Source organism: Fukomys damarensis, unplaced genomic scaffold (genome assembly GCF_012274545.1).
Source record: "Fukomys damarensis isolate Sample0158 unplaced genomic scaffold, DMR_v1.0_HiC HiC_scaffold_17, whole genome shotgun sequence".
In the NCBI taxonomy this organism is placed as follows: domain Eukaryota; kingdom Metazoa; phylum Chordata; class Mammalia; order Rodentia; family Bathyergidae; genus Fukomys; species Fukomys damarensis.
The window spans coordinates 730,115-749,155 of record NW_022900929.1 but is presented as its reverse complement, the minus strand read 5'-3'; the positions used below and the strand labels follow the sequence as shown (position 1 = coordinate 749,155).

The following is a 19,041-nucleotide window of genomic DNA, read 5'->3' as shown; positions in this document are numbered from 1 at the left end:
TTTTTTTTTTTTTTTTTTTTTTTTTTTTTTTTTTTTTTTTTTTTTTTTTTTGGTACTGGGGATGGAACTAGGGACCTTGTGAATGCAAGGCAGTAGGCAAAACCATGGAGCTAAATCCCTAGCCCTGGACTTTGCACTTTTGAGGCAAGCATGGTGCTACTGAGCTACATCCCCTCTACGCTTTAGTTCAGAAAACTGTCTCGTTTCCTTCTTTGTAAATAAGGATAATAAATACCTATCTTGGTACTTCATTATAGACACTATGTAAATGAATCCATTACATTTCTGCTTGATTATGAACCGAATGTGGGAACATCCCCTATAGTTCCTGACACATAACACTAATTAATGGTTGTTGAACAATCACAGGTTCTTGAGAGGTTAGGTGATTTTATGACTGGAGAAGTATAGACCCACTTATTAACAAGCTGCACAGAAATGACAAGTGTTTCCTTACTGCTAATTCCAATGCAGCAGTTGACCAGAGTAAAGATTTTAGGCTTTTCATGCCACATAAGATCTCTGTAACAGTTTCTTTTTTTAAAAAAAAACTTTAAAAACATACATACATTCATCATGGCTATACAAAAACAGGCCCAGGACATCCAGCCTGCTGGCCATAGCCCTGCTATTATTTACTGCTGATAACTCCTGTTTCCCTCACTTTGTTTGGTAATGAAATTAGATTTGTGCCCCCTGCACAGATACCATCTAAAAGATATCATCACCAGTACTTAGGACATAAAATTCAATTTCTTTACTTGGGGTGATGCTGAACAGGCCAGGCATATGACATGACCTTGGCCACTGGGTAACCACCTCACACCACTGAGCCCTCCACCATGGGGCAGGGAGTGTTCCATGTATCTTTCATGTATTAAATCTTTAAATCCTGACTCCAGAACTTTGTTCACTTCAACTCTCCTTAAGGAAAATGCCAAGTCTCAGTGTGCCCTTTTCACACTGTCTCCTTTAAACACAATCACTACAGATCAGGGATGGTTTCGTGCCCATTTTGGATAGGGTAACAGCTTCACTCTCCTTTTTTATTAATCACTTCACTTCTCCAGGCTGAGATTAAGAATACAAAAACGGGATTAGGACAAGAGTTAATCAAAACTCTGCCAGGCTATGTGACCTCAAATAGGCCACACTACATTTCAGACTATTACTTTCTTCATCTTTTTTTTTAAGTATCGGGGGATCAAACTCAGGTCCTTGAGCTTGTGAGCAGGTGGCGGAACCACTGAGCTAAATCCCGGGTCCACTTTCCTCATCTTTAAAATGAAATCCTAATGAGGGTACTGGGAAGAGGTAGAGCTAAAACTCGGTTTCTTATTTAAAAAAAAAAAATCAGAGTGTGCAGTGTTTTAATGTAGAGATTTACATATCCAAGTCATTGAAACGCCTGCCAATTATTGCTAATAACCCTCCTTTACCATAAGGCCCAACGTGCCTAGCTTTGAATCCCAGCTCAGCCCTGTCAGGAGCTGTGACCTTGAATATGTCACTTCGTCTCTGTAACCCTATTCAATACGTATGCACGGTGCCGACCGCAATCCTAGGCATTAGCTCCTTCTGGAGCTTAACTTGTGCAGCAGCTTTAGGAAAGGTAGAAAGAAGTTGCGCATAGGGCTCAGGTGCAAAGCGCCTGTTTCAGGCGGAAAGTAGCAGCTATTCCTTCGCTGAGAGAGGGTCAGTGGCCCAAAACAAAGCAGTCCTAGACCCGAAGGCGCTTCTCCAGGGTTCTCTCGCCTTCCCTCCCGAACGTGGGCTACGGGAGTCCTGGGCAGCGGGAAGCCAGGACCCGGAGAGCGCAGAAAGGTCGGACGGCGCAGGATAGGGAGGAAGGGTTCAGGGCACCTGAACGGAGGCCACGATAAAGCCCCCGAGCGAAGGGCACACCAATTCCCTTCTTTGTGACGCTCTGACCTTTATACCAGCCTCTATCTGCAACGCGGCGTCCAAATAGAAGACCGGAACTTACCGACGGAAGCCATCTTGAACCCTTTTGCTGTCCGCTAAAGAGGGCCGCGCAAGAGCTGCCGGGTAAAGAACACGTTTTTAAACGGGTGGTGGGGGAGCAGAGGCTCATGGGAAGCAGGTCAACAGTGCCACTAGCGGGGGAACTGTAAAGGTGCCTTTAAGAGAAGGGCGAAGTTCTTGGGAACCTAACCACCAGCGAGGAGGGACCTTAGCTGGTCTCCCTATCCCAGTAGCCTGCGTTGGGTTAAAAAAAAAAAAGTCAGCCTTGAAGTAGAAGGTGGGTCAAGGACAAGTAAACAACAAAATTGTACAGCAGAACCGAGCCTTGTGGCTGGTGAATGCCTATTCACTGTGAGTTTGAAGCCAGCCTGGGCTACATAGTGAGCTCAATGCCTGCCTGATCTACATAGTGAGACCCTGTCTAAAAAAATTAGAAACCACAGTAAAGACTACTACATAAAGTCATAACAGATGAAGGTCACCGTGCTTCCCCGTTTAAAGGACTCCTGGCATTTGCAGAACCAAAAGTACCTGATCCTGGCCTATGCATTTGCATTGGGGTTTTGCACTGGGGTTTTGAGACACTCTCCAACCACCCTGTGGGCTTTGTACTCCTTGACACAACTTTGTACAATCAAAAACTACCCCCCCCAAGGGTGGGCCAGTCGGATAACCCTTTGGGCCATGAGTAGTGTCAGTCCCTCTGTGGATCCCAGCACTTTAAGAGACACAGAACCTGCCCGTCAGGCTGTGAACCCTTCCCACTGGCTTGCTTCCACTCTGTAAAGTGTACCTTTGTTTTTCTCACTTTTTGTTTTGTTTTTTGGGACAGGGTTTCACTATGTAGTCCAGTCTGGCCTCATACTCATGGCGATCCTCCTGTCTCAGCCTTCCCAGTGTTGGGATTACAGGCACCATACCTGGCCTCTCACTTTTAATAAATGTTTTGCTTGTTACTCATATTGATTGTCCTGCTCCATTCTTTGTTACCAGAACCTGGAAACAAGTCCCACACCCTTCTATCTGGTAACAGCCATGGTGGCACAGGCCCATAATCTCAGCGCTCTGAGAGGCTAAGGATGGATAATAGCAATTTAGAATACCCATGAGCAATTTAGCCAGATCCTATTTCCAAATAAAAAATAAAAAGTGCTGGGATGTAGCTTAGTGTGAAGGCCCTGGGTTCAATCCTCAGTACTGGAAGGGGGGAAAAAGGCATTTTGGTGTTTTTACCCTTCAATTTGTTGTGAGAAATGCATATCAAGAACCTTCCTCTCAGCTGTGCTGGATGGAAGGTAACTTCTAACTCTCAAGAAATTCACAGACACCAGAAGATGGTGTCCAAACATAGGCTACAAAAAGATTTAACTCAAGTGCACCCACTGAAGGACCTGAGGGATACTGTCAAAGGTAGACAAAACTAAAACAGCATGGTGGCACATTACATGGGTAATTTAGCAACTCAGCAATCACATCTAAAAATGTTAAAAAGCTGGTGATTGCAGCTTAGTGTGAAGGCCCTGGATTCAATCTCATGTACCCAAAACAAACAAACAAAAAACAAGCTAAGTTCTCTGTTCATGTGCTAAGAACAGATTTTAATCAGTAACACAGTGTTGCAAAAAGAAAAGAATCCAGTACGAACTCATGTTAGATGATACAGAGGTGACTGAAGGGAAGGACAGTGCCCAGTAGAATGAAGTGTTGTGGAAGGAACTGGCAAGTGATATGCACATGGAGTGAGCTGAATGGAAGTAAAATAAAAAGTTTATTTTGTCAGAAAAGGGTCGATCCCGTTCAAAAAGGTAGTGCCAGTGATTGACCACCTACTGGGTTGAAGCTTCCTCTTTTTATAGATTTTATAGCTATGATGTCATTCAGGTGGTTACATTTCATTTCCTCAGTTCACATTACCCATGTACAAATTACAGTAACAAGACAGTTCACTTTAACCCAGATAGAACAATTCCTTGTAGTTAGAGGGTTCACCTTAAGATTCATCTAGCTATCTATTCTAGTGGGCAGGAAGGGGGTGTTCAAGGTCAGGGATGAGGCAAGATGTCCCATTTCATGGTCAATGCCTCCAATCTATTAATTTTGAACTAAACAAAGCAGATTTCTTTCAGAAACAGCAAAAGTCATTTTGTATTTCCCTAACATTTTGTAGGTTTTTAGATTATTTACAGAAGTTTTCTCTATCAAAGGAAGTAAAGAAAAAAATCTTGAAGAGGTTTGGACCATATGAAACCCATCTGGCACACATGGAAGTTGGGGCCAAGTTGAGAAGAGGGCTCACAGGAGCCTGCTGGGGTTTGGTCAAGGAGAGAATCTTGTCAGCTGAAGGCTAGAGCTCTTCCTTCTGCCACAAGGATGTCTCACCACTGCCATCTTGTTTTAGTCTGCAAAAGCCAGTCTGGTGTAGCTAACCCAGGACTCAGTAAAGAATATCTAGAATATATAGAGACAAAAAAAATCAGACTCCCAAATTTAAGGACCCAATCCAAAAAATGGGCATCTGAAATGAATAGACATTTCTCAGATGAAGAAGTAGAAACAGCAAATAAACCTATGAAAAATGTTCAGCATCACTGGTCATTCAAGAAATGCAGGCCAGGCATGGTGGTATAAGCCTGTAATCCCAGTACTCGGGAGGCTGAGGCAGGAGGATCACCACAGGTTTGAGGCCAGCCTGGCTATATAGTGAGTTCAAAGTCAGCCTGAACTACATAGCAAGAGCTTGAATTAAAAAAAAAAAGAAAGAAAGAAAGAAAGAAAAGAAATGCAAATTAAAACAACACAGGTTCTAGCTCACTCTAGAAAGAATGACTATCATCAGGAAATCAACCAATAACAAATGCTGGTGAGGCTATGGAGGTAAAGGAACCCTTCTCCACTGTTGGTGGGAGTGTAAATTGGTACAAACACATGGAAATTAGTATGAAGAGTCTTCAAAACATGAAAGCTAGAGGTTCCATTTGACCCAGCTGTTCCCCTTCTTGATATTCCCCAGAAGAATTAAAAGCATCACAACACAGTGATACATGCATACCCATGTTTATAGCAGCACAATTTATTTTTCTTTTTTTCTGGTACTAGGGATTGAACTCAGGACCCTACAAAGCAGGCACAGCACCACAATCCCCAGCAAGCAACACAATTTATAATAGCTAAACCTTGGAAACAGTCCAGATGCCCATCAATGGATGAATGGATAAATAAAATGTGGTTTTTATATACAGCACGGTGCTACTCTGCCATAAAGAAGGATAAACTTGAGACATTTTTAGGTAAATAGGTGCACCTTGAAACCGTAATTTGTTGTTGCTGTTGTTGTTATTTTAGTATCAGGGTTTGAACTCAGGACCTTGAGCTTGCGAGGCAGGTGGTGGCACCAAGGAGCTAAATCCCCAGCCCAAGACCATAATTTTAAGTGAAATACATTGGCCACGTATGTTTAAATATCTCATTGTTTCTCTTTTGTGAGAAACCTGTAGGGTCAATAAGGACCAAAATGGATAACAGATATTGGGAAGTAGGAAGAAAATGTTCAAATGAGAAGGGGAATAAGGGAAGGGAAAGGGGAAGGAAAAGGAGGTAATAAGGATTAAAACATAATGGAAGGAAAACAGTAGAAACAGAGTTTTGTAAAGGGAGATGGGAAGGAGGACTGAAGCCAAGGGAGGGGAGGGAATGGAAAAAAATAGAATTAAGACACATTATGTACAGGTACAAATTTCCCCATGATGAACGTGATTATTACGTGTGCCAAAAGAGTACTAATAAAATTAATTTTTAAAAGGATGTAAAATATCACACAGTTGTTTAGTTGATGACACTGTTTCATGTTTATAATATTACTGAAGGAAACATACACTTATTCTTGATAAAGACACAAACAAAACAGAAAACAGAAAAAAAGCCTGTATATTTGGCTTTTCATTGCTGTGACCAAATACAGGGTGTGATAGAAAAATATAGTGAATGTTTAAATTAAAAGAAAATACAGTAAAAGAAACATCATTAATCACCCTAAAAAATACTCCTCCTTCCAGCTGGGTGTGGTGCCCCATGCCTATAATCCAAACATGCAAGAGGCTGAGGCAGGAGGATCACCAGGAGTTTGAGGCCAGCCTGGATTGTGTTAGTAAGGTCAGGGTCATTCTGTACTACAAAGCAAGACCCTGTCTCAAAAAACCAAAAGCCAGGGCTGGGGATTTAGTTCAGTGGTTCCACCGCCTGCCTCGCAAGCACAAGGACCTGAGTTTGATCCCGAGTACCAAAAACAAAACAAAACAAAACATCAAACCCAAACAAAACAAAAGTCTCCCTTCCTTTGCACACACTTTCCCATCATTCTTGCCACTTCCTGGAGAAGTTCTGAAAATCCTCTTTCAAGAACATCTTCAGTTGTGCTGTTGTGACTGCTTCAATGTCCTGAATCAATCTGAAACGTTTACCTTTTGTGGTCATATTGATTTTGAGGAAGAGCCAGAAGTTACACAGTGCCAGGTCCAGTGAAGAAGGTAGATGAAGACACACCATGGTTTTACCAGCCTCCCTTTCAGTTAGCACTGGGCAGCAACATTCACAATATTTTTTTTATCACACCTCATAGTCTCAGATTCCCATCCATGGTTAAAAGCATAGAAGAAAGAAGCTTACTTTACAGCAGCCAAGAAACAGTCAGGGAAAGAGGCAGAGAGGGGGCCACAGCCCCATTGTTGTGGAATACCAGAACGAGGAAACAGGCACGGTTGGCACCCAGAGATTTGGAGGCTTTATTTACACCGGTGAACCCAACCAACTGGGATCTTTCCCCAAAGAGACCAGGTCTAGAATATTGGTAGACTGGCAGTTTTACTTTTTGAGGCAGGGTCTCACTATGTAGTTGAGACTGACCTGGAACTCACTGTGTAGTCCAGGCTGGTCTCGAACTCACAGTGATCCTCCTGCCTCAGCCTCCCGAGTACTGGGTTTACAGGCATGTGCCACCACACCTGGCTCAGACTGGCAGTTTTATAGGATTGCAAGGAGGAGGTATAGAAGCAGAAACAGAGTATTGGTTAGACTTAATTCCATCGGGGTTTTCCCAGGAACATAGCAAGCACAGCAGTGGAGGTGAGAGGTGTGCAGATTTCTGACAGGACTTTGTAAGTCCATTATCTCCTTTGGTGACAGATTACAAAAGTTGTCATGGCTACTGTGTTACATACTACAAAAGCATAATTACCTAGTTAACCCATAGTTGCTTAACAGTTAACTCATAGTTGTCCAATTCAGTTATCTTTTTTTTTTTGTTAAAAATATCTGTATGTCTGGAAATTCCCTTTCACAATGACCTACCCACTCACAGAAGTGTGCTTTCCTAGTATCCTAGATGTCTCTGAAGCCAAGAAAGATTAATCTTCAAAGAACTCCATTTCATAATTTTTTCTAATTGTTTTCAACCACTGGTTTTGTTTGCCTTTATTTTTGCAGTGCTGGGATTTGAACCCAGGGCCTATGTATGCCATGAAAACCATGCAAAGTGCCACATACAAGCCCTGTTGCTTATTTTTATTTCTTTATATACTTACCTGGAACTCACTATGTAGCCCAGGCTGGTCTCAAGCTCACAATGATCCTCCTGCCTCAGCTTCCCAAGTGATGGGACTACAGGCATGTGCCATCACACCTGGCTATACTTACTTATTTTTGTGGTACTAGGGACTGAACCCAAGTATTGAAGTATTGAATTTTCACACTGAACTATATCCTGAGCCTCTCTTATTTTGCGACAGTCTTGCTAAGTCACTAAATTGCTCAGGCTGAGACTTGAACTTGCAATCCTTCTGCCTTAGCCTCCCAGAGTGCTGGGATTACAGATTCATGCCATTACTCCCCACTTAAAATAGTTGATTTTGCCGGGTGCTGTAACTCCAGTACTCAGGAGGCTGAGGCAGGAGGATCACTGTGAGTTTGAGGCCAGTCTGGGCTACACAGTGAGTTCAAAACCAGCCTGGACTACATAGTGAGACACTGTCTCAAAAACAAAACAAAACAAAAAAATAATTAATTATTGACTCTCAATGCTCTGTAGTAAACCACAGCAAATACTAACAATGATATATACATATTTTTACCTAATACTTCAATTTGAACCTTTTGGGGGAGGGAGGTCTCATTATGTTGCCCAGGCTGGCCTTGAACTTCCCTTCCTGATTTAGGCTCCTGAGTACCTGGGAATACAGGCATAGGCCACCATGCATGACTTACTTGATTCATTTTGGTAATTTGTTTGTTTTTTCTTTTCTTTTTTGGTACTGGGGATTGAACTCAGGTCCTTGTGCTTGCAAGGCAGGTGCTGGAACCACTGAGCTAAATCCCCAGCCCATTTGTTTGTTTTTTCATATTTGATGTTGCTAATCCTATGCCATCCTTGATGGCTTTAATATATTTATTATTTTCATAATTTTTTTTTTTTTTTTGGTACCAGGGATTGAACTCAGGACCTTGAGGTTATGAGGTAGGCGGCAGAACCACTGAGCTAAATTCCTGGCCCTATTTGTTATTTTTAACATTTAATTATTTATGCAATCTGGTGACTGAACCCAGGACCTTCCAACTAAGCTGACTTAAGTTCCCCTGAGCTACATATGCAGCTCTTTTTTTTTTTTTTTTTTTTTTTTTTTTTTTTGGAACCAGGGATTGAAATCAGGACCTTGGGGTTATGAGGTAGGCGGACGAACCACTGAGCTAAATCCCCCGCCCATTTGTTTTTTTTTTCATATTTGATTTTGCTAATCCTATGCCATCCTTGATGGCTTTAATATATTTATTTTTTTCATAATTTTTTTTTTTTTTTGGAACCAGGGATTGAAATCAGGACCTTGGGGTTATGAGGTAGGCGGACGAACCACTGAGCTAAATCCCCCGCCCATTTGTTTTTTTTTTCATATTTGATTTTGCTAATCCTATGCCATCCTTGATGGCTTTAATATATTTATTTTTTTCATAATTTTTTTTTTTTTTTTTTTTTGTACTGGGTATCGAACTCAGGTCCTTGTGCTTGCAAGGCAGGGGGGTAGAATCATTGAATCCCCGGCTCAGCTCCTTAAAAAAAAAATCTATCTATCTATCTGTCTATCTATCTGAGACAGTCTCCCTCAGTCATTAAAAATGAAAGTGCTGGGATTACAAGTGTGCACCACCATGAAATCAAGAACTCTGGAGGCTGAGGCAGGAGGATCACTGTGATTTCGAGGCTACCCTGGGCTACATAGTGAGTTCAAGGGCAGCCTGAACTATAGGGTAGGACCCTGTCTTAAAACAAAATAAAACACCAAAAACCAAAACTGAAATGCATTTCAGTTGCTTGGGTGGTGTGTGCCGCTTGACAGTGCCTGAGGTATAATGAGGGTGCTGCATCCCTAAGCAACTCAAAGAAGACTACATATGAGGAAGGGCCTACTAATGCCCACCCTTCACAGCTGGGCCCCCAGCAGCTGGCCGAGGGCCTGTCACCTGCAGCACAAGACCAGAATTTTCTAATCACTGTGTTCAGCCCTGGGCAGAGAAGGGATCCTGTGTGAGTGTAAGGTCAAGGGGAGCGGACATCACTGGAGACCCCTGAAGTAAGTCCCAGCCTCCTGTGAGCCACCACAGCACCAGCTAAAGAATAGACCAAAGGAGACTTATAGGGAAGCTGTCTTGGGTTTTGACCAGTGCTGCTCTAGGTAACAAAGATAAAAGCCCCCAAGCACAGCACCATTTATTGAATACAATCTTGAGAAGCAATAGGGAGCTAGGGAGCTTTGAAGTCATCTAGTGAATTAGTGCTGCCCACCTGGCAGGGCTGTTAGGGAGTAGGCACTGCATATCTTGCTAGGATGGAAGAAATCAGTACTGGGACCAGGTGCAATTAGGAAACAACTCACAAGGTCAGTGAAAAGCTATAATTCAGGGGAAAGGATTTTAACTGGGGTCCCACTGACCTCAGCTGCACGTAGTTCAGCAGGGCCCTGCCACTTCACAGGCCAGGACTTGGGCCTCAGTGACAGCCATTAGCAAAGGAGTGATACTAGCCCAACTCTGCTAGCTGACATGCCCTTTTGAGTCACACAGGACTTCAATCTGATTCCTGATATAAAACAGTACAGCCAAATTAGGGAAGGCAAGAATCACTTGCCACTCATAGTACTGAGCAGGGATGTCTGCTACATCGGGCACCTCCCAGCTTGCACTGGGAAGGCAAGTTTTGCTGACTACTGTGCTTGGTCTTGGCAGTACCGAGTTCAGTCCAGGGGCTGATTCAAGGTCCCATGTGGAAGGGAGAACTTGGAGGGCAAGCAGATCACAGGTCTTGCTGAAGTCGGGACTTGGAGGAGGGCATAGGGAAGAAATGGGCCGAGGACACCCCAAGCACAGCGTGCTGGTGGTGGCCTCCTCCTGGGGCTGACACACCAGTGGGTTGGGGGTAAGGGAGCCAGGAGGTCACCCAGTCATACATCAGTGTGTAACGTGGGTGGGAGTGGCAGGGGGCCACTCTGAGGACTTGGGCTCACTATGTAGTCCAGTGATGATCCTTCTCTTGGACGCTGAGGAGAGAGGATCACAAATTCATGTCTAAGCTGGGTAACTTAGTGACTTAGCAAGACCCTGTCTCCCAAAAAAAGGGATGGGGGTTCAGTGAATTCAACTCCAGTACTGGAAAAAAAAAATGCTGCCTCTGAGTCAAGAACAAGAAGGCATGGGAATTGAGTACTGGCTTTGAAGACTGGAAGGCCATTAGCGACTATCAATTGCAGTTTCATGGAGTGGAAAGACGGGAATGTGAAGAGAAGCTCTGCAGTAAGTCCTGGTCTCCTTTGAGCCATGACAGTGCAAGGTGAATTAATTTATTAGACAGAAAAGATACAAAAAGGAGACTTAGAGAAAAAGCTGAGCTTTGGGCCTGATCAGTGCTGCTCTGGGCAGCAAAGACAAAGCCCCCAGCTTGCCACACCTTTATTCAGTACACCAGGGGAAACAAAAATAACAGATGATTCAGGGCAGAGAGTTCAGTACATGAGGAGAGTAACAAATGTAAAAGGTGCCTTAAAGGGCATCAGTAGCAAGGGAAAAATCCTAGGACAATGAGGAACTATTCAGATGAAGATTTGCTTCCTCCTCAGGATGTCTTCAGCTGGTGTAATCTTGCCCTGGAGCATCACAGCATCACCAGACTGTTGAGGTTTTAGCTGTGATCCTAGGCCAAAATGGAGTTGTCTTGAAATACCATAGCTGGCCTGTAGACAGGTGAGCTAGGCCCAATCATAATTTTAATTGTGAAATGATTCCCCCCCCCAAATTATGTAGAACTGCTCCCAAGAAGAATGGATTACAAAGAAAAAAGGGAGAGAAATTGGAGCTACAGATGATAAACAACTGTTTTGGAGAATTTTACTTTAAGTGGAAAGAAAGTAATAGAGTGATAGCTGAAAGGAATAGTAAGACAAGACCAATGAGGACTATTTTGTTTTGTTGGGTTTTCTTGGTCCTAGGGATCAAAACAGAACTTTGCACATACTAGGCTCTACCACGGAGGCACAACTCTAGCATTTTCTTCCACTACTGGAGACTAAATCCAGGTGTGGGGAAGCACTGCTGATGGATTCAAAGTCTGAGGGCACCTAAAGATAGCCAAGGACATGACTTGAGGGATGTGCATAATGGGATACAATTATGTAAGAATGACTTAGCATAGAAAACCACACATGTGCCATATGTTCATATGAGGACACACAGCTGTTGCTTCTCAGTATGTCTTGTTATGTCTGATAACGAAAATATAAGGGCTAGAGGAATAAACACAAGCAGCTCTGAGCTCTAGCTCTGGCTTGGTCCTGATGCTTTTATGGATCTCAGCTCCACAACCTTTCTTTATTGGGGAACTTACTCATGATGGAATAAATGTACCCCTCCTGGGGATTCCCCAGAGGCTCAGCCCTGATACCAGGGCATTCACAGTAAGCTATATTTCCAACTCTATTTTTTTACTTTGAGACAGGGTGTCACTAAATCACTAACTGCCCAGGCTGTTTGAATTTGTGATCCTCCTGCCTTAGCCTTCCTACCTACTGGAATTATAGGGGCGTGTCACCATGCTGAGACGTTTTATTTTAAAGATAGGAGAAATAGATTGTTTGTAGGTAAAGATAGAGAGAGAACAGAGGATGGAAACTGAGGTCCATGGCATTGTTCTCAGAATCTTCAATTGGTTGATCCCTGTTCTGAGCCTGGGTATGTCTGGTTCTAAATCCCATGTCTCTAACCATTGTAGTCTATTGACTGACTGACTTTCCCACAGATATTCCTTTTTTTTTTTGTACTGGGGATTGAACCCTCTTTTGTTTTTTTGTTTTGTTTTGTTTTTGAGACAGGGTCTTGAGATATAGTTGAGGGTGGCTTTGAACTATGTAGCCCAGGAAACTTGCGGAAATCCTGCCTTAGCTTCCTGAGTGCTGTGATTACAGGCGTTTGTGGCATCCACAATATATTCTGCAGTTAATTATGGTTAATTTAGAATTATCATGTAACTATTATTATAATGTGGAGTATAAGTCTTACATTAGAATAATTGAATATATTAAGTTTAAATCAGTAAACTCACTTATTCAGGAAAACTTTACTAAAGGATAAATAAATCTAAAAGTCATAGCCCAAAGTATAGAAAAAGAAACTGCCACTATAACAGTATTACTGTCTGTATTCATTTAGAATATCAACTTGAAAATCTATAAAATCTCAGAATAGGGACTAGGGTTGTAACTCAGTGGTAGAGCTCTTGCCTTTCATGCATAGGACTCTGAGTTTGATCTCCAGCATCACACACACAAACACAAACACACACACATCTCAGAATATTCATGGAGTCAGTGTAAGTTACATATCTAAACCATATCCCATTTACAACATTATTATTAACATTTGGTAGTCATTTAATGGTTAATTTGCATTAGATTTATTCAGTAATATTCTAAGAGGCAGAAAAGTATCATTATGAATCAGTCTGCCTGGTCTAAAGACCAGATCTGACCCTTATACCTTACCCTTACAGTCGTACTTAACACTTACCTCACATGGTTATTATAGTTTATTCAAAGGACTTAGAACATGAAGGTAAATAGTTATAAATGTTAGCTTTAATTTTTATGTTTCTTAACATAGACTGATCTTTAGTAATCTCATAATATTACATGAAAATGAAGGTTTAGCCTTCAAATTAAAGAACTCTTCCTCTTATAGACTGTTCCCTACCCCCAGGGTTACCAAGCACTATTAGACTGTGCTTATTATTTTAGGAATGGATGACAAAGATGAAGAAATGGACTTTATCCATGATGAGGTGGCACAGCTGGATTCTGCCCCCAGGTACCTGGGGATATAAAGGTGGAGAATTGTGGGAATCCAGTGTTTTGGGGTAAGGAAGTCTAATTTTGTAGTATGAGTGCCTTAATATGAAATGAGTGGCTTAGTCTGGGTGGATTTAACAAAATTTCATAAACTGAGTGGTTTATAAACAGAAATTTATTTCTTATATTTCTGCAACCTGAGAATTCCAAGATCAAGATGCCAGGTGGGAGGGGTAGGGGAAGAGTAAAAAGGGAAAAGAAAAAAATGTGAGAGAATGAAAAGATGAAAATAAAGTGTTTGTAGATGGGGAGGGGAGGAGGGGTGAAGGGAGGGCAGAGGTAAGGGGAAAAAATGAGAATCAAGACCTGTCATGTAGAGGTACAAGATCCCAACAATGAATGTAACTGTACTGTATCCCTAAAATGTACCAATAAACTCAATTAAAGCTGAAAAAGAAAAAAAAAAAAGATGCCAGCAAATCCAGTGTTTGTTGAGGAGCCACTTTGTGTTTCCTAGAAGATTTCTCATTGTGTCCTCATATGGTAGGTAGAAGGGACAAAAAGTGATCTTTCTGGGGCTTCTTTTGTAAGAGAACTAATCCCACTTATGAGGGCTCATGACCTAATTACCTCCCAAATTCCCACCTTCTAATACCATCACCTTGGGAGTTAAGACTTCAGCTTATGAACTTTGGGGGGGGCAAAATATTCACATCAAAATAATAAGCTTTCTCCATAATTAAGGCATCTAAAATGCCACTGTTTTTCATAAGATTCAGAGATTCCTGATTCCCTTAGGTTATATCTGATAACTCAGAATTTTCTCTTTTGGAAAATAAGAGTTCATTCTTTGTGGAACCATAAAAGAACAGCTTTATTACATTGACTTTAAGACTCTAAAGTTATAGTGATCAAAATGGTATGGTATTGGTGAAAGGATAGATACAAATAATGGAACAAAATAGTCTAGAAATAGATCTACACATATATGATCAGTCAATTTCTCACCAGTGTACAAAAGCAATTCAGTGGAGAAAGGACAGTTTTTAATAAATGATACTTGAACAATTGGACATCCATGTGTAAAAAATGAACCTCAACACATATCTCCCACCATATATAGTGAACAAGTATAAAACGTCTAGAAGAAAACATTAGGAAGAATCTTTGTGACCTTTTATAAAATAAATTTTTATTAGATATGGCTGTAAAACCTTGGTCCAGTAAAACCATCTGGACTTGTAGTTGATTTTATTAGAGTGCTTTTAATCTTGAATCCAAGCCCCTTACTAGATATTGGACTGTTTATATTGCCTATTTCTTTTTGAGTGAGTTCTGGGAAGTAATTTTTTTTCTTTTTCTTTTTTTTGTGTGAGTCTTGATCTTGATCTTTCTGCAGGTTTAATAATAATTGATTCTATTCATCTTTTCAAATAAGCTTTTGATTTTTTTTTTTACAGTGCTGGGGGTCAAACTCAGGACCTTGCTCTTGCCAGCCAGGCTTGGTGCCACTGAGCTACATCCCCAGCCCTCAGATTGCTGTTTCAATCTTATTATTTTGCTGCTTTGATAACTATGTATGTATGTATGTATTTAGAAACAGGGTCTCAACTGTGTAGTTTAGGCTGGCCTTAGACTCACAGTGATCCTCTTGCCTCAGCCTCCTGAGTGCTGGGATTACAGATGTGTACTACCATGCCTGGCAGATAACTTTGTATTTAATTTGCTCTTTTTTTTTTCAGTTTCTTAAAATAGAAGTTGGGCCAGGGATTTAGTCCCTGGTACAAAAATAAAAATCTTTTCCTGTAATATGAACATTGAATGCTACACATTTCCTTCTAAGTACTAAATTAGCTGCAGCCTACAATTTTATACGTAATGTTTTCATTTCCATTCAGTCCAGAATAACATATTTTCACCTGTGACTTTGTTTTTGGCTCATGAGTCATTTATAAATTTCTAATGTTTGGGTGACTTTTAAATAAATTTTGTAGTTTGATTCTGCTGTGATCAGAAATATTTGTTTGTTTTTGGTACCAGGGATTGAACTCAGGACCTTGCCTTTGCCAGGCAGGGGTGGCACCACTGAGTTACATCCCAGCCCGTTCAGAAATATTTGTAAGATTTTAGTTCTTTTAAATATTTGAGTCAGGCATGGTATCACATGCTCGTAATCCCAGCACTTGGCAGGCCAAGGAAGGAGGATTCCCATGAGTTTGAGGTGAGCCTGGGCTACATAATGAGTTCAAGGCCAGCCTGAATTACTTGGTGAGATCCTGTCCCAAAAGAAAATATGCCATAAATATTTGAGGTTTATATTTGAGCTGATAATATAATTTTGGTAAATGTTCCATCTGCCCTTGCAAAAATGTTAATTAGGATGTTAATTAGGTTAGTTCTTCCAAATCCTTCCGGATTTCCTTTCTACTTCTATTGGTTACTGTTGAATTTGCCAATGTCTCTTTTTAGTGTTTGTTTGTTAGAGACGGAGTCTTGCTTTGTAGTTCAGATTGGCCTTGAACTCACAATATAGCCAAGGCTGGCCTCAAAGTTGCAGCAATTCTCCTACCTCAGCCTCCTAAGTGCATGTGCTTCCACCTGCCCCTGAGACATACCCCCAGGTCTCTTTACAGGTGTATACACATAAAGAATTGTTATATGTTCTTGGTTAATTGAACCCATTATCATACTATGTATGGTATGTATATTCAGATATACCTATGCCTTTTCTTTTTTCTTTTTGGTACCAGGGATCAAACTCGGGCCCTAGCACTTGCAAGGCAGGTGGCAGAACCACTGAGCCAAATCCCCAGCCCACACATATGTCTTTTAATAGAGTTCTAGAGAGAACTGTTCAAAGTCATATGTGCATGGTTTGGGGCATGCCTGTAATCCCAGCACTTGGAGACCAGACTGGGCAGCTTCGTGGGATACTGTCTCAAAATAAAAATGGCCTGGGGCTTTATCTCAGTGTGAACTTTAAAACTCCTTAGGTAATTCCAATGTGCAGCCAAGATTAAGAACCACCAATTTAAGATTTTTGGCAAATAAATATTTTTAAAATTTTAATACATTTTATTTTATCCCACCCCCCCTTATGCCCCCACTCCTCCCAATATACAAAAGGTTTGTCCATTCTTTCCTTTTATTTGCACTTTTTTTTTGGTACTGGGGATCGAACTTGGGACCTTGTGCTTTCAAGGCAGGAAGCAGAACTATGGAGCTAAGTCCCTGGCCCATATTTGCACCTTTTTTATTGTCCCTTCCATCCTTTCTCCCTCCTTCCTCTTTGTTCCCCTTTCCATTTGAACACTTTCTCCTTCCCATTTCCCAATATCTGTTATACATTTTAGTCCTTATCTCAAGTTTTGGTTTCTCATACCAGAGAAACAATGCAGTGTTTAAACAGTAGTGTCTGATTTATTTCACTTAAGAGTATGGTCTGAAGGTGCATTAATTTAGCTAGAACTGTCTCAAGCCCATCCTTCTTTATGACAGAGTAATACTCCATTGTATTGAAAAAAAAAAGCCACATCTTCTTTATCCATTCATTGGTTGATTGGCATTTGGGCTATTTCCAAGATTTATCTATTACAGGCAGAAGAGGGATCTGGTGAGGGAGGGTCCACCCAGCCCCCCCAACCACCTCTGCCTCAGCCGCCACTGGACAAGTACTGGGGGAGCTTGCCACTGGAGCCACTGTCACCATGGCCTGGATCCCTGAGGCCAGAGACATGCTGAGGGAGCCCAGCTCATATAATTAGATAAAATAGAAGCTAACCGCTCTTTTTTGAAAAGCTGATGCAAAGAAGAATGATATAAGATTAATAGGAGTCCAAGAAAAAGCAGGAGAAAGCACAAATAACATTAAAAAACTGTTCACAGAAGTAATAGCAGAAAACTTCCCAGATCAAAAGAACTTGACATACAGATAAATGAGGCATATAGGACTCCAACTTGTTATGATAAAAACAAACAAACAAACAAACAAACAAAAACTACACCTAGACATGTAATAATCAAGATCCTGGAACCCAACAGAAGTACAAAATACTACAAGTAGTTAGAAAAAGGAAACAAATTGCATGTAATAGAAAGCTCATTAGAATCACAACAGACTTTTCTCATAAGCCCTCAACTCAAGGAGAGCCTAGAGTGAGGTCTTTCAAGCTTTAAAACAAATCAACCTCCAATCTAGGCTGATGTACCCTGCAAAACTGTCTTTCAAACTTGAATGTGAGGCTGGGCATGGTGGCGCAAGCCTGTAATCCAAGTACTTGGGAGGCTGAGGCAGGAGGATCACTGTGAGTTTGAGACCAGCCTGGGCTACATAGTGAGTTCCAGGTCAGTCTCAACTACACAGTGAGACCCTGTCTCAAAAAACAAACAAAAAAAAATTGAATGTGAAATAAGATACTTTCATTAGAAAGAATACCTGAGAAAGTTCATGAATACTAAAGTAGCATACCAAACAATTTTTTTAAAATCCTAGAAAAAGGCAATTAAGGTCACACCTTCATGAGGCCCAACAGAACAAATCCAATAGGCAAGAATTGAAAGGGAGAGGGAGAAAAATAAAAAAGAACCAATAACAGGAAAATAACATGACAATAATAAGTCAATACATATTAGTTTAAGACACACATGTGTAAATACTGAATAGTTTCTCTGGTGTGGAAAACTAAAAGTGTAAATAAGGATCAAATTGTATAATTGATATTTTGTAATAGGAAGAAAAGGTCTAAAAGAGTAGAGGAAGTGGGAGGGGTAGGGGAAAGGTGAAATGGGAAAAGAAAAAATATTTGAAAAGGAGAAACATGGAAATAATGTCTTTGTAAAAAGGGAAGGGTGTAGGGGGTGAAGGAAGGGCTGGGGAATGAAGAAAAATGAGAACCAAGATAAGTCTTGTAAAGGTACAAGATCCCAATGATGAATGTAACTATTTTCTACCTAAATTTTACCAAGAAACATAGTAAAGATTAAAAAAAAAGATTTAGCTATTACAAACTATGCCACTATAAACATGAATGTGCCTATATTGCTGTGGTATGTTACTTAGTACTTGGGAGGCTGAGGCAGGAGGATCACTGTGAGTTTGAGACCAGCCTGGGCTACATAGTGAGTTCCAGGTCAGTCTCAACTACACAGTGAGACCCTGTCTCAAAAAACAAACAAAAAAAAATTGAATGTGAAATAAGATACTTTCATTAGAAAGAATACCTGAGAAAGTTCATGAATACTAAAGTAGCATACCAAACAATTTTTTTAAAATCCTAGAAAAAGGCAATTAAGGTCACACCTTCATGAGGCCCAACAGAACAAATCCAATAGGCAAGAATTGAAAGGGAGAGGGAGAAAAATAAAAAAGAACCAATAACAGGAAAATAACATGACAATAATAAGTCAATACATATTAGTTATAACCAGCTGTTCCTCAGACAAAGGTCTACTATCTAGAATATATTAAGAACTTGAGAAATTCAGACCCCCCCAAATATAAAGACCCAATTCAAAAATGGGCATCTGAAATGAACAGACATTTCTCAGGAAAAAAAGTAAAAGTAGCAAATAAACCTACAAAAAATGTTTAACATCTATGATCATTTGAGAGATGAAAACAACACTGAGATTCCATCTCACTCAGAAAGAATGGCTGCTATCAAGAAAGAAATAACAAATGCTG

General features: G+C 40.9%; 1 protein-coding gene and 1 long non-coding RNA gene across 3 annotated transcripts in view; one reads left to right on the top strand and one right to left on the bottom strand.

Annotated features, from left to right (window-relative positions):
- Atp5mf (ATP synthase membrane subunit f) overlaps positions 1–2,110 on the bottom strand; it is a 7,292-nt gene extending 5,182 nt beyond the window's left edge. The window contains exon 1 of one of the 2 annotated variants that reach the window (XM_010642711.1): positions 1,933–2,110. In XM_010642711.1, the coding sequence (XP_010641013.1) occupies positions 1,933–2,095 (163 nt within the window). In that variant the 5' untranslated portion in view covers positions 2,096–2,110. The remainder of the gene's footprint in view (positions 1–1,932) is intronic. The other variant, XM_010642712.1, reaches the window with a different exon arrangement.
- The window catches only part of LOC117286511, a 57,054-nt gene continuing 39,992 nt past the window's right edge, over positions 1,980–19,041 (top strand). The window contains exons 1-2 of the long non-coding RNA XR_004517654.1: positions 1,980–2,049; positions 13,308–13,426. This is a non-coding gene — a long non-coding RNA (uncharacterized LOC117286511). The remainder of the gene's footprint in view (positions 2,050–13,307; positions 13,427–19,041) is intronic.